Source organism: Emydura macquarii, unplaced genomic scaffold, assembly GCF_026122565.2.
Source record: "Emydura macquarii macquarii isolate MOO-44397 ecotype Brisbane River unplaced genomic scaffold, CSIRO-AGI_Emac_v2 contig_306, whole genome shotgun sequence".
Taxonomy (NCBI): Eukaryota; Metazoa; Chordata; order Testudines; family Chelidae; genus Emydura; species Emydura macquarii.
In genome coordinates, this window is record NW_027130443.1 from 10415731 (window position 1) to 10430213 (window position 14483).

The 14483-nt window shown below is 56.5% G+C and overlaps 1 protein-coding gene across 1 annotated transcript; it reads left to right on the forward strand.

Moving 5' to 3' along the window:
- Window positions 1-338: 338 nt before the first annotated feature.
- On the forward strand, window positions 339-14098 carry FGF22 (fibroblast growth factor 22). Its single transcript, XM_067562248.1, has 3 exons — window positions 339-603; window positions 13272-13375; window positions 13904-14098. The coding sequence occupies exons 1-3, from the start codon at window positions 339-341 to the stop codon at window positions 14096-14098; spliced, it is 564 nt and encodes a 187-aa protein (XP_067418349.1).
- The last annotated feature ends 385 nt before the right edge of the window (window positions 14099-14483 follow it).

Consider the following 14483-nt stretch of genomic DNA (forward strand, 5'->3'; position numbering starts at 1 on the left):
GGGGCCCGCAGCCAGCCAGCTCCTGCCAAGTCCCCGGCTCTGCACAGCGGCTGCGGGCTCTGGCTGGGCTCTCCCAAGGGCTGCTGCCAGCTGACCCCTTCCTAAGGGGGTGGCAGCACTGGCCTGGCCCCCCTACCCCCTGCGCCAGGAGCTCTGCGGGGAAGCTGGCCCAGGGCTCAGGGGACGCAGCCTGGGAGCTCTTGGCCGGGCTGTATGGATAGAGCCACCCGCCTCCCGCCAGCCTTCGCCCGTGGCACGTGCCGGAGCCACGCGTAGCACATGGTCTCCCCCGTCTCAGCCTGCCGCCTTGACCTCCTGCCCCAGGAACCTGGGTGGCCATGGGACGGTGGGGGGCGGCCGCCTCCTGCTCTCCCTGGCTCCGGCTGGCCCTCTTGCTGCTCGCCGGATGGGCCCAGGGCCACGGGGCCCCAGCTGCCCCGCCGGGGAGCAACCACTCGTGGGTCACCAGCCGGCGTCCCCAGATCTATGGCCATCTGGAGGGCGACGTGCGCTATAGGAGGCTGTACTCCTCCACTCACTTCTTCCTGCACATCGACAGCAATGGCAAGGTGGAGGGCACGCGGTGCAAGGATTGTCCTAACAGTGAGTACGAAAGGGGTCGGGGAGGGGCTTCCCCAGGGGACGCCACAGGCCTGTGTGCCAGACAGCGGGGCTAGTGGTTGGAACACGGGGCTGGGAGCCGGGAACGGCTCCTCTCTAACCCTTGCTCTGCTGCTGGCTGCCACCCTGGGTGAATCACTTTGCCTCTTTGTGCCTCAGTTTCCCTGTCTGTGACATGGGAGATAGATAAGACTAGGGGGGCTTGGTTAATGATTGTAAAGGGCTTTGAAGGGGGGAAAGCTCTATTACTGTATTCATGGTCCTTTTCTGCACATCCCCGCCTGGGCCTTATTCTTCCTGCCCTGCTGGTGGACCTGGTCTTTTTGTCTGGCTGTTTGGACCCTGGGTTCCCCCAGGCTCCCCCAGGTTCCTGCTTTCATCTCAGTTTTTTCTCAAAGGAAAATAATAGTAAGAGAGTCACCATGGGGAGAGACACTTGCCCAGTTGGGTCGTTACAACCATGTTGACGCTCAGAGGCGTACGTAACCCTGGGGTGCATCTGTGTATACTGGCATCAGGGTGGGGAGTGTTGAATACGCCGAGGGAGGGGATTACCTAGTGCCGTTTGGCCAGCACCTGCAGGAAAAAAAATGCCACTGAAGACAACGGAGTTTTTCATTGCATTGGAACCACATGTCCTGGCATGGACGTAACTATAAGACACTTAGAACTTACTGTAACTAGATCTCAAAGTGCTTCAGAAAGGTGGGTAGGCACTATTATCCCCATTGTACAGATGGAGAAACTGAGGCACAGAGCGGGGAAGTGGCTTATCCAAGGACAGGAAGGATGGAGCAGTGGTTAGGGCACTAGCCGAAGACCTGGTTTCAGGTCCCTGCTCTGCCACAGCCTGCTGGTGTGACCTTGGACCAGACACTCAGCCTTGCTGTGCCTCAGTTTCCCCTGTTTGTAAAATGAGGGTCATAGCACTGCCCTGTCTCCCAGGGGTGCTGTGACAATAAACACATTAAGATTGTGAGGTGCTCAGATACTATGGTCGTGGGGGCCAGATAAGTCCCTAGAGAGATGGATAGAGAGGTCACAGAGTAAGTCAGTGATATCGGTAGCAGTAGAACTCCTGACTCCAAGTCCTGGGCCGTTTCCAGAGGGAGATGAAATCTGCAGTAAATATCTATTATTATAGCATGAATTTTCTTGGCGCTGGTTCAGAATAATACCTCTCCGGCTCCCCAGAACTGCGACTGGTGCTGAGGACTCTTTCGGTGGGAGCTGTCCTCTTCCCGGTCCTTCATCAGACCACGCCTGCCGCTGGCAGGCGATGGGAGCAAGGCCGATACATAGCACTTGACATTGGCAACGTCATGCGCATGAAGGGTTTCCGAAGCAGCCTGAAGGCCGGGGACCGGGCCGTGCACTTGGCACAAAGGAGAGACGAGCAGGGGTTTTCAAAGACGGGAAACTCCGTTTAAAACAGAGCCGGGGGCCCAAAGTACAGCGTTGGGCCCTAGCTGCAGCCATGAAATGTGGGACCGGCTCCGGGTTTATATTCTGGTTCGGATTCAGGCCCGTCTCTAATAGAAACTCAATGAAGACCCAGATTTTACAGTTTGAGCGGCTTCAAAGAAGCCTGATGTTCAAAATTTTTCAGTGCCCCTGCTCTCGAACAAATCAAGGTTTTAAAGGGGCCTCAGGTTGGGTCCCCAAAGATCACTTAGTCGCTTTTGAAAGCTTCTTGTCTGACCGCTAATAATTCTCTCTCATTGCACTTGACACCTTCAGCCATTCTTTGCCTCGGGACTGAGTCACCTTTCCAGCTCCGTGGAGGGCGAGAGAGTATTTCATTACCTCACAGCGTCACTGGCCTTTCAAAGGATGGGCTTGTGGCAAGACACTGACCTGGCACTTAGGAGAACTGGGTTCAGTTGCCGACACTGACGCCTTGTGTAGCCTTGGGTGAGGCACTTTAAAGATCAGATCCTCAATGACTTTTAGGCACCTAACTCCCATTGGTTTGAATCCCCATCTGTAAAATGGGGATAATAATCCTGCTTTTCCCCTGCCCTTTGGCTACTTGGATTGTAAATTCTTGGGGTCTCTGTACACTATCATAGCTAGCACAATGGGGCCCTGAGTTTCGACTTGACACTTGCACTACTAACCCTTCAGAGAATCGCTCTTAAAATGAATGAGGCTTGAACCAGATTTCCACTGGAGGGTGAAGCTCCGAATCCAGGCCTAAATTCTGCAGATTGAGGCAGCCTCTAGTTTTAACACCCCACCCCCTCAACTACATTAATCCTAGCCTGTTCCAAGCCCGCTTCCCAAATGCCTGGAATTTGCCCCAGCTCTCTCTGTGCAACAGACCGGCACTGAAATGCAGCCAGGTACTTCATGCCTCTACCTTTGCATCAAGCAGTGCCCGGAATTTCAGCCTTTTAATGACAGGAGGCCTGGGAAGACATATGCAAGCCTGTGTTTATTACAGAACCTGTCCCAGATAATGTTGCTATGATACCTTTGCATCGGGCCCTAGGTATTTCACAGTCAAATATGAGGGTGAGGCTACTGCCCCAAATAGCATGCAGCCTGAACAGCGAAGATAGTACGTCTCAAATGCATTAAGGAAAGGTCAGGGAAGGTCACAGCAAGGGGGTCAGGAGTGTAACAGCAGGGTAACCTGTGTCAAACAGAGAGGAGGGAGTGGGGGAGGTGCACCCAAAATGTCCTGAGATGTCTGAGCAGTGCAGGGTTGCACTGCTTGTACGCTGCAGGGCTGGAGGTGTGCAGTGCTGGGTAAGAACCCAAACCCAGCTGTGCTGAGCCACAGAAACCAGCCCACATCTGGCCCCATAGCTTCGGCTGACGTGTGTAGTTGCTGCCTTAAAAGGAACTCCACTCCAGTGGGCAGGGAGGAATTCAGGTTTTTAGGGGCTATTGATCCTCATGCTTCAGGGCACTAGCTGGTACCAGCTGGGGTCAGGAAGGAATCACCTTGTGTGCACACGCACATGTATGCACGCCCACATATGCACGTGCCCACACACACAGAGTATTTTCCAAGTGCACCATTTGGAGAGATTATTATTTACTTGTACAGGGCCATGACATGAACTGTGTTATGCAAGGCGCAGCTCCCTGCCTCAAAGAGTTTAGGGTTCCAGGGCACAACAGATACATAACCTGTGTAACGCAAAACCCTATGGCACACACATTTTCATCCAGAGCATCTGCTACAGCTGCTCTCAGGGCCAGCAGCCTGGGGTATGTTATGTTCACGGCCTACAGACAGAGACGTTCGATAAAAAGATACAATACTCTTTCTAGAAGGTTTCAACATAATTCATCTTTATTTCTTCAAATCCAGGGCAGCAACACACAAGGGGCCAGTTTTGTTGAACATCATTAAGATCTGGAGGATGGGGTGGATTGCACCCTCAGCAAGTTCGCGGATGATACCAAGCTGTGGGAAGTGGTAGATACACTAGAAGGTAGGGATAGGATTCAGAGTGACCCAGACAATTTGGAGGATTGGGCCAAAAGAAATCTGATGAGGTTCAACAAGGACAAGTGTAGAGTCCTGCACTTGGGACGGAAGAATCCCATGCACAGCTCCAGACTGGGGACCGACGGGCTAGGCAGCAGTTCTGCAGAAAAGCACCAGCGGGTTACAGTGGAAAGAAGCTGGATATGAGTCAGCAGTGTGCCCTGGTTGCCAAGAAGGCTAATAGCATATTGGGCTGCATTAGTAGGAGCATTGCCAGCAAATCAAGGGAAGTGATTATTCCCCTCTATTTGGCACTGGTGAGACCACTTCTGGAGTATTGTGTCCAGTTTTGGGCCCCCCACTACAAAAAGGATGTGGACAAATTGGAGAAAGTCCAGCGGAGGACAACGAAAATGATTAGGGGGCTGCAGCACATGACTTATGAGGAGAGGCTGAGGGAACTGGACTTATTTAGTCTGCAGAAGAGAAGAATGAGGCGGGATTCGATAGCAGCCTTTAACTACCTGAAGGGGGGTTCCAGGGAGGATGGAGCTAGGCTGTTCTCGGTGGTGGCAGATGACAGAACAAGGAGCAATGGTCTCAAGTTGCAGTGGGGGAGGTCTAGGTTGGACATTAGGAAAAACATTTTCACGAGGAGGGTGGTGAAGCATTGGAATGGGTTACCTAAGGACGTGGTGGAATCTCCATCTTTAGAGATTGTCAAGCCAGGCCTTGACAAAGCCCTGACTGGGATGATTTAGTGGGGGTTGGTCCTGCTTTGAGCAGGGCGCTTGACTAGATGACCTCCCAAGGTACCTTCCAACCCTCATCTTCTATGATTCTAAGAAACCAAAAGCAGGGAGAGAGAAAGCAGGCTGCTCCCTAAGCAGAGGGGTACAACCCCTCCCCCACCTTGTTCTAGGCTGGCTCTTTCCAGATGCATTGCAGCTCCCAGATGGCATGCTTCCTCACAGAGCCACTTAGCCTGCAAGCAAGAGCAGGAAGCCTGTCGTCCCACCCCCCATCTCTTAAAGGGATAGCTTGGAATTCGAACACGGTCCTCAGTACACCACGGAGTAGGTATGTCAAACCTCGTCTGCTTTGTGGGTCTATCTCTAGCAAGTCCTAGAGGAGAGAGAGAAAGGCGGGTGCGGTGGGATCCCAGCCTTGCCCTGCCTGCTGACGTGATCTCAGCCCCCGCATGGCACTGCTAGGATATGGTAACAACAACACAGGATTAGGCCTTTCCCTTGGGCATGAAGCTGTCGCTTTGCCTCCTCCACCTGCCAGGACGTGGAAAGCAGCAGCCGGTGGCGCCCGCACCCAGGGGAGTCTTGGTTTATCAGAGTTCGGCCATAAATATTTTCACTATGGAAGCAAAGTCCTGATGCTGGTCCCCGCCCGTCTCCCATGTCCTTGATAACAGCCCTGCAGCTCCAGGCGGGACTTGGCATCCGAGTGCGGCCACCGAGCCGAGGCCGGGAGGCTGACGGTATCTCAAAGATAAGAGCCCTCGAGTCGGGAAAGCCACCCAAGATCTGCACGCTCACTTGCGGGATCGGAGGGGCGGCTCCTGCGGGAGCTGGATCCACCCTCCTTTGCACCCAGGCACTTCCACTGGCCCCACCGAGTGAGGCCTGGACCCGTTCTGGACCCTGCCCCTGGGCTCTGCTATTGAGGGTGTCTGGGCTGTGCTTTATCTGGGCACCTTGCTCTTTAAGGGCCAGATTCCAGCTAGCCTCTGCACCGGTGCACAGAGCAGTCGCAGGAATGGAGCCGGGAGCATCCTCCCCTTGCATCCACGCCCATGGCCTGGTCAGAATTCTGATGGGGAGTGGCACCCTTCACTCCTGCCACGCTCCCCTAGCAGGCACCGAGGGCTTGACAAGGAGCAGTGAGGACAGAGCAATGACTCCCCTCTGTCCTGGCTAGCCGCATGGCCTGGGCGTGACCGGGGGGCGTGTAAGGACTTCGTGTGGATGCTGGAGCAGCATGTGCTGTCCTGGAGCCTCCAGAAGGAAACAGAGCAAGATCAGTTCGTCCTGGAAACGGCCGTGCAACCTGAGGCTGCTCTTTAACCGGGGTGGCGATTTTATTGGGCTAGGAAACAGAGACCGTCAAACTCCCCGAGCAGATCCAGCTGGGACTGAGAGCAGACCAGCTTGTGTGATTTTTGGAGAAGCACGTGCTCTTTGTTATTACTAGCAAGGACTGCAGAGAATCCTTAAACCTTAAATCACCAGCCAGGCTGTTTGCTCAGACAGTGCAAAAGACGACTGGTCGGTTTCACTTTTGTTTCTAGCCTGTGCCGAGTCCTGGCTCCCGGGCATTGCTGCGATGGGCGGGTGGCAAATGCCACAGAGGAGGGGGTAACGTCTCCTCCCCCATTGGAAAGGCTCCGAACCCTCCCATTTTAGGCTGAAGCCAACCAGTAACTGCGGTCGGAGAAGTTTTCCCGAAAGTGCCTGCCGTGAGGTTTCACGCACCTTCCTCTGCAGTAGCCGGTGCCGGGAACCGTTGGCGACAAGGTGTGGGGCTGGACTGGCTGTTTCGGTTCTCCCCGGGTTCGCAGACTCTGGCCTTTGTAAAACCTCGTTTTCATCCTGACTGCGGCCCTGGAACGGCAGCGATGGCTGCTTAATGGGCCAGAATTAGAGAGCGGGCACCGGGCACCCGGCTCTACACGCACAACAGAGACAGGACATGTTGCTCAGTGGAGACCGGTTCTGCTCCTGCTGAGAGGGTAAGCGGCGTGAAAATCTAAGGGGGACGTCTTTACAAAAGAGACAGTTTGGAGTCTTACTGCCCCAACCTGGCTCCCATCCACACACAAAACTCTCTGGCCCAGGCGTGGCGGTGCTTTAAACCTGGGCTACCTGGCCCGGCCTGGGGTGTAGGCTAACGCCGGGTTCATGCTGGCTGGTAACACGCCCTCTTTGTGGTGAGAATGCTGCCTGTCCTCCAAGGCCTTCCCACAATTCCTCCTGGGTGCCCAGACAGATAGACAAATCCGCCCACGCTTCATGGGGGGAAAACCCACAGAGCAGCTCGGTGAACTGAAGCACAAAGCGATGAAGGATATGCCCCAGGTGTCCTAGCAACACCCACAAGGAACGCCCCACCAGCGAGGTGTGTGGCTTTGTAGCCTGACCGCTCCCCCCCAGACTCAGATGCTGATCCCCCTGGCTTACCGCCGGAGTGCAGAGACACCTTCATTCGTGCTGCCGCCGCCCTGGAGGCTACCCACCACAGCAAAGCCTGCCCTCAGCCGTGGGCCCCTCTCGGAGCCGGGGTCCGTCCTGCTAACGCCCATGGGAACTCGGGGTACGTGCCCCAGTGGATGGGTGCGGAACGAAAGCGCCGCAGGAGGTTTTCTTCTCTGCTTCAAGAGGCGATGGAGAACAGAACGGGCCTCCTCAGCGGGTCCTGGGCAGGATCCAATGCCCCGCGTAGTCAAGTGGGAGCGTGGCCACAGGCTGCCACAGGTGCTGGGGCAAGTCCCGGGGCAGCCGTTTGTGGCAACAGGTCCCTTCGCCTGCAGCTACGTCACCATGCACAGGAGGTGGGGGATGCAGGAGGCTCTAAGGGGTGCCCCTCAGCACCCCCCCTGCATGTTGTGAAGGGCCGGCCCGGCACTCCACCCCCCACAGGCCGAGGGGGTGGGGCCGCCCCAGTCCGAGCCGGCGCCAGGCTGCGGCGTGGGAGAAGTGGGCACAGCGCAGCGGGTAAGTGTGGGGGGGAGGGTGTGGTTGAGCCAAGCCTGCATTTGCCCCCCAGTCTACCCCTCCTCCCCCGCACGCCTCCTTTCCTCGGGTCAGCTGGGTGGCGGTGCTGGGACCTCTCCTGCTCTGCATGGGGGAGGCGTGTGAGGCTGGGGGGGGGGGCACAAACATAGGCTTGGCTCCAGGGTCGCCGGAGACCCTCGGTACGCCACTGCCAGCCTCTGCAAGGGTGAAGGATGCCAGGTGCCTTCCAGTTCCCGGCCAGTTCCCCAGGGCCGGATTAACTCTCCTGCGGGCCTGGGGCTATTAGACTTCGTGGGGCCCCTGGATACACGTCTTCTTCCTAACTTAAAACAAAATGCTCACCCTGCCGGCGTCGAGGCTATTCATGCTGCACCAAACTGGCCTTGGAATTCACATTAAAGCCGTTGGGCGGTTCCGTTTCACGTGGAGCAGGGCTCGGCCCCTATGGCACGCGTGGCGCGGCGCGGCTGGCACGCGAGATGATTTGGGGCGATACTCCCACGCAGGCTGGGCCCACAGCACGTGGGAGAGGGACGGGGGAGGGAGAGGCGGGGCCGGGAGTGGGGAGCGGCCGCCGTGCGGGCACCGGGTGCTCCTGGCCACGTGGGTGGGGGGAGAAAATTTGGCACGCCACGTCCGAAAGGTCGCTGACCCCTATTTTTGCCGGGCCCTCCCTTCGCCCGCGGCCCTGGGCTGCAGCCCCTAACGCCCCCGCTTTAATCCGGCCCCGCGGTTCCCCCATCTGCGAAGCACAATTGGAAACGTCAAAGAGCCAGGTGACCTTTGATTCTCAGAGGCTGCCAAGCTTTCCTCGGCGCTGGCCTCGTTAATGAAAGACTTCCTGCCTTCTGATCACGCACGGCCGCCCTCTTGCTCCGGCCAGTCTCGGGGTTGGGAGGAGGAACCCGCCGGGATTTGGCTGGGAATGCCCCGGGGATGACAGCAAGCCAGGCGGCAGCTGGGAAAATCCACCTGGCTCCCCGACTCCGCCGCGGGCTCACGTGATGTCTTCTAAGCTGTGAGACAAGCTCCTGCTCCCCCCCCCCCCGCCAGGTCTCAGGGCACCACCCGTTCAGCTCAGCGCAGCATCGCTCCCCTCCATCAGCCACGCAACTGATGGGAGCCACAACGAGGTGCTGCCCGGCTGCTGCTTCCTCGCCCGTATCCGGCTCCCCGCGTGGAGGAGGAAGGTCCCAGCTAGCCCTGTGGTCCCCGGGCATCATGGGGCACCCCCTGCAGGGTCCCAGCCTTCTGCCCCCGCCGCTTGCACCTCCCCAGCGCTTAGCCTGCAAACTCCTTGGGGTAGGAAGAGTTATCAGTGCCCACGCAGAAGGGGGGACTCACCGCAGGTCCTGTGCGGGGCACAGCGCAGCAGGCTTTGCGCGAATGCTCCTGGCACGGGTTGCACCAGCTCCGCCGGGGGCTGGCGTTCAGCCTGGATGCGTTTTGTTTCCACCCCTTCCAGAGTCAACAGAAAGTGCAACCCAGCAAACGCCCAACGTCCTTCTGGCCGGTTTGCAGCCGCTGACACTGGGCCCCATGGTCCTTAACCCCCCCTTGTCCCCAGGGACCTTTCCCCCATCGCCTTCCCTGGTGGCTGGCAGAAGAACCCAGGGCCCTTCCTCTCCTCTGGGTTCCAGCCCAGGGAGCCTGTAGGGAGCAACCTGGGTCTGTCTATTCAGCCCCATCCCCTGCTACTTTCTACCTGGCCTGGCAGAAGGCCTTTCCCACAGCCCCTTCCTGGGCCCGTTTTGCAGCTGTATGCCGCTCAGATCTCACCCCTCCTTCAGGGCTGTGAGTCCCAGGAATCTTCCCTAGCGCTTGCCAACAAATCCCCAAACCACACATACAATCGTATGCCATGTCTGCCCTCCCAGCCCGACCCACGGCTCCGCTCCTTACTTCTAACCCCCCCTTCTCAGACAGCAGGAACTTCCAGCTTCTCTGCTGGGTCTCCCCCAGCGGAGGTTAACCTGGCTCCTGTCCAGGTGGCCCTGCTGAGGGACCATTGCACGGGTAGGCTAATTGAGTTCCGAAGGTCCCACGAACCCTCTCAGTAGCAGCGAGGGTGTATACCCCAAGCCAGCCTGGAGCAATGGGGCTCTGATCCTGATCCTAGCAGCTGCTGCTGCTGCTGTAATATAAAGAACAACTACGATGCAAACTGACTGCTGTGTTGAAAACACCCCCTGCCTCTCCTGCCCCACAGACAAGAGATTTGTCAGTGTCACTTTGACGACAGGTGGATTTCACTTACCTTCCTCCCAGTGTTGCAGACACTAAGGGGGATGCTTCTGTAGCTCAGAGTAGGAGAGTGGGGGGCCTTTGTCTTCCTCTAGTGGCTGATCCGTATAAGACCTGCCAGTTCATGGCATTACTCTTTTAGCTCACGCGTTAGAGGTGGTGGTTCGAAGGCGGGCAGGGCTCCAGGCTGGCATGCGGGGAAGGAGACACCCAGTGCTTAATTTGTAATGAAAGGGGTGCTGGGGAGCAAGCAGTTTTTTTACATTCATAACTGATGCAGAAAACCCCCTGAGGTACCAGGGCTATGAACTGCCAAGCCCAGAGGTGCCGGGGCTCAGTCCTGGCGAGCGCTGGCACAAAAAAGCACTGGAGATACCCTCCCAGGGAACCTCTGTTCTGGAGAATGGAGATTTCCCCTCCCCCCCAGAAGTGAGCCATCCCTCCCTGACCTCCCACACTTGCATGCTCTGCAGCAGAGAGCCCACTGCATGGCTTGAGCGGGGATACGTTAGCTTCCAGGCCTGCTCTGCTGAGACCTGTTACCCAGATCAGAGCAGAGAAGGCCAGATTCTTGTATCTTCCTACTGGCTGTCAGTGGGGAGAAGGGGCAGAGAGGGGATTGGAAGGGAATCCCAGAAAAGGCCCCCTGGTGTTTCTCAGTGCCACTTCCTCCAGGTTTAATAGGAGAGTCGGGATTTCCCGAGGGTGCAGCATGCTAATAGAAGTGGTAGCGTGGTCTAGCAGTCTGAGCAAGCGACTGGGAGGCAGGAGCGCCTGACCTGTGTGCCTAATCCTGGCTCTGGGTGACTCCCATCCCCCCAGGCATGCTGATGAATTTCAGAAGTCCTAATTTACCTGTTTGCCACCAGGGCTGCAGATCCAGGACTAGGCGACACAGGCTGCTGGCTGGATGGGCCAGGGTTGCTGCCCCAAGACAGAACCGTGGCTTAGCCCAGTCGTCACAGGGTGAGTGTGGGGCCCTGATGCAGATGTCCCGCATGGGTGTCAGAGTGAACAAGTAGATGATGGGAGGGGGGGCTGCAATACCTTGGCACCCTGGCTGAGGGCTGAACAATCTCGATATCAACTTATGGCATATGCCAAAGAAGAGGGAAGAAAACATCACTGCTCTGTACCTCAGTTTCCCCATTTGTACAAGGGGGATAATGATACTGACTTCCTCTGTAAACACTTTGCCATCTACCACTGGAAAGCTCTATATAACTGCTAGGTATTATCAGAGAAACATCGTCACCCTCAGGGTGTGGGCTGCCTTCAGGAATAGCCCCGCTTCTGGCACCAGCTGTCAACAATGGGTGGAGCTGGCCCCTGAGCCCAGACAAGGGCAAGCAAAGGTTTGTGCCTGTTGAGCTAATCGAGACCTACACTTGCTCGTGGTCAGGAGAGACACCAATTAGTCTGGTGAGCGACGTTAGCTCTGCTCCTTGTGTATGCCAGTGCACACTGTGGTGTCTGCACTCCTGAGAACAGGAGCTTTGGGGCAGATCCTGGTATAAAGTCGCTCTAGATCTCCTGAGGTCAATGGAGTGCTGCTGACTCGCACCAGCTGAAAATTCCCACCAGCTGAGGATCCTTTCTTGAGCCAAACCAGAGTGAAAAGTCTAAATTCAGCACACAATGAAGATTCCTAGATTTCATTTCTGCAAACCCGGCCGCCGCCCCCTCCACTCCAGCTCTGCTTCAAAGGGGCTTCGTGTTTCCTTTTGCAGCAGGAAGGAGAAACCGCCCCAGGCCTGGGGAAGTTGAAAGCTGGAGCTGCTGTGCAACTGGGGCAGGGACTGTCCTTTTGTTGTGTGTTTGTACCGCACCTAGGGCAACGGGGCCCTGGGCGATCACAAGACAAAACACGTCGCTAGAGCACTGTCGTCAAGTTCCGAGGCAATCTAGGCCCTACTTTCTCATTTCTCAGTGGACTCATTTCTCAGATTACACTGCTGTAAATCTGGAGTCACTCCTTTGATTTCCATGGAGTGACTCCAGATTTTCACTAGAAGAACCAAAATCAGCATTTGGCCCAAGGTCCTTGGTGAAGTGGTATCGTCTGTCCCCAGTGCATCCACCTCCCATCCAAAAATCACTACATGACCAAAATCTTCACTTCAATTGCAAGCTGTTGGAACGCAGGCTTTTGTCGTCGTATGAACGTACAGCACCTTGCACTGAGGAGCCTCGATCTCTGATTGGGGGCTCTTGGTGCTACCACAACACAAACACTAGCTGGGAGCAGTGTTGCCCAGTGCCTAGTGCACTGGACTGGGGGGTCAGGAGAGCTGGATTCTAGTCTTGTCTCTGCTCCTGAATTGCTCTGTGACCCTGCCAGTCCCTTCCTCTTTCCATGCCTGCTGGTTATTCTGTTCACCCCTCCTGAAAGCTCTCCTAGCGCAGGGGGTTTCACTGGAGCAATTTGTAACTCAGTCATTTGCAGGCTCACTTTCTAGCCTCACTCCCCTCCAGTGATAAATTAAGGCTGTCAGCTGCTAAGCAATGCCTTTAGAGAGACTAGGGGGCTTGGGAATATCTTTTATTGGACAAAGCTCTGTTGGAGAGACAAGCTCCACTGCATAAAGCAATGCCTCGTTAGTCAGGAGACAGCAGCAGTCTGTCTTTCAGCTTTCTGCCTGCCCTTCTGCCTGCTGGGGATGGTTTGAATCTTTAAGGGTGGGAGACATTCAATTAACAAACCTCCTGGGGACTGTTAGTGGGAGATCAGAGGTCAGGCAAGCTGGGCTAATGCCTGCATTGTACATATAGGCAGGCTGTGAAATAGTAAAAAGACGTTTTACTACAGTCAGCCTCCCTGACAAAGGCCCATCCAGAACTAGCTACACTGGGGGGGTCCTTGGCAAATTCTAACCTAGCTGATTGAGCTCTGCCTCCCATGAACAGTTCAAATTAGATGGAGGGCTTCTTCATTCCAGGACCTTAGTAGCATTGCTGCAAGCTGCTAAACAGCTGCCAGCCTCCACCCCAGAAGTGGCTGCATTTCAGTGGCAGGCCATGCACTGCCTCGTACAAAACGTGTCTCAGCCGTGATTTGTCGTCTCATGAAATAAATAAAACAGGTGCCTGGGCCCTGCGCCCCAGCAGACCATCTGTTTTCCACGCTAGCTTGCAGCACTAGGCATCACAGCCATTCTCCTCCCTTCCCATTAACACACTGCGATTCAGTGCCCTGAATTCTCTGTATTCCCCAGGCATCGTGGAGATCCGGTCGGTGCGAGTGGGCGTCGTCGCCATCAAATCCGTGCACACGGGCTTCTACCTGGCCATGAACAAGAAGGGGAAAGTGTACGGGTTGGTAGGTAACAAGCCGGGTTTCCTCCTCTGCACCCTCCCCGTGAGATGCCCCAGGGAGAGCACAACTGGTGATTTCTTGCTAGCACCTGCTTGGCCAGGGTGAAGAACATGGGAGAGGAGCTAAGCGGACCCTGGTGGGCCCAGCCCTGCATTCAGGAGATCGTGCCTGAAGCTACCAAGACAGGGGTTGGAAACTGCTTAGAGACAGGCAGCCCTGCTGGCAGGAAGCACTCGCTGCTGGGGGGCCGGTGGCACCGGCTGGGCATTGCTAAATGGATGCACACAGTGCTGGAGAGACTCCAGAGTCTTGAGTCCTGGCCGCCTGCTCTGTTAGACCCCACTCCCCTCCTGCCGCTCGAACGCAGGGACCCCCCGACTCCTAGTCCCCTGCTCTAACCGCTGAACGTCATTCCCCTGCACGGGCTGGGGGTAGAACCCCGCTCCTGAGTTTCCTTGCTCCATCCCCCAGACCCCCAACAAAGGAAGCCCCCCCACCCGCCTGCGTTCACAGCCCCGTTTGTCTCCCCAGAAGGAGTACAACCCCAACTGCAAATTCACAGAGCGCATGGAGGAGAACGGCTACAACACCTACGCCGCCGCGCACTGGCGTCACAAGGGCCGCCCCATGTTCCTGGCCCTCAACGGGAAGGGCAGGCCACGGCAGGGGGGCAAGACGCGGCGCCAGCACCTCTCCACGCACTTCTTGCCCCTGCTCGTCTCCTGAGCCGCAGGCAGCCCCGCCGGACTGACGGTCGGGGGGAAAAAAAAAAATGCAAAACTAAAGGGGGTTGGTTGGTTTTTTTCACTTTTTATTTTTTTTAAATGATAAAGGGGAGGCGAGCTCTTCCTTCGCCCAGTCCCGGGACGGATTTAAAACTGCTGCTTTGGGCCCGCTGCACTGAACGAACGGGGGGATGCTAGCTCTCACGAGGAAGAATGGACGGCCCATAGACCAGGAAGTGAAATCATCCTGCGTGGAGCGCTGGCAGCTCCCCCACCACTACCCAGCAGGCCCCGTACAAGGGGCCCAGGGATCTATGGACATCGTGCTCCAACCAACGTTCCCTCAAAAGAAGCCCAGAGAGAGGGAGGGAGGGTGAATCACTTCA

What these genes read in the sequence shown, in the direction of transcription:
- FGF22 (XM_067562248.1), top strand. Translation starts at nt 339, where the DNA reads ATGGGACGGTGGGGGGCGGCCGCCTCCTGCTCTCCCTGGCTCCGGCTG. An exon ending in GTGCAAGGATTGTCCTAACA is followed by an intron (nt 604 to 13,271) that starts GTGAGTACGAAA and finishes TGTATTCCCCAG; the next exon opens with GCATCGTGGAGATCCGGTCG. An exon ending in AGGGGAAAGTGTACGGGTTG is followed by an intron (nt 13,376 to 13,903) that starts GTAGGTAACAAG and finishes TTGTCTCCCCAG; the next exon opens with AAGGAGTACAACCCCAACTG.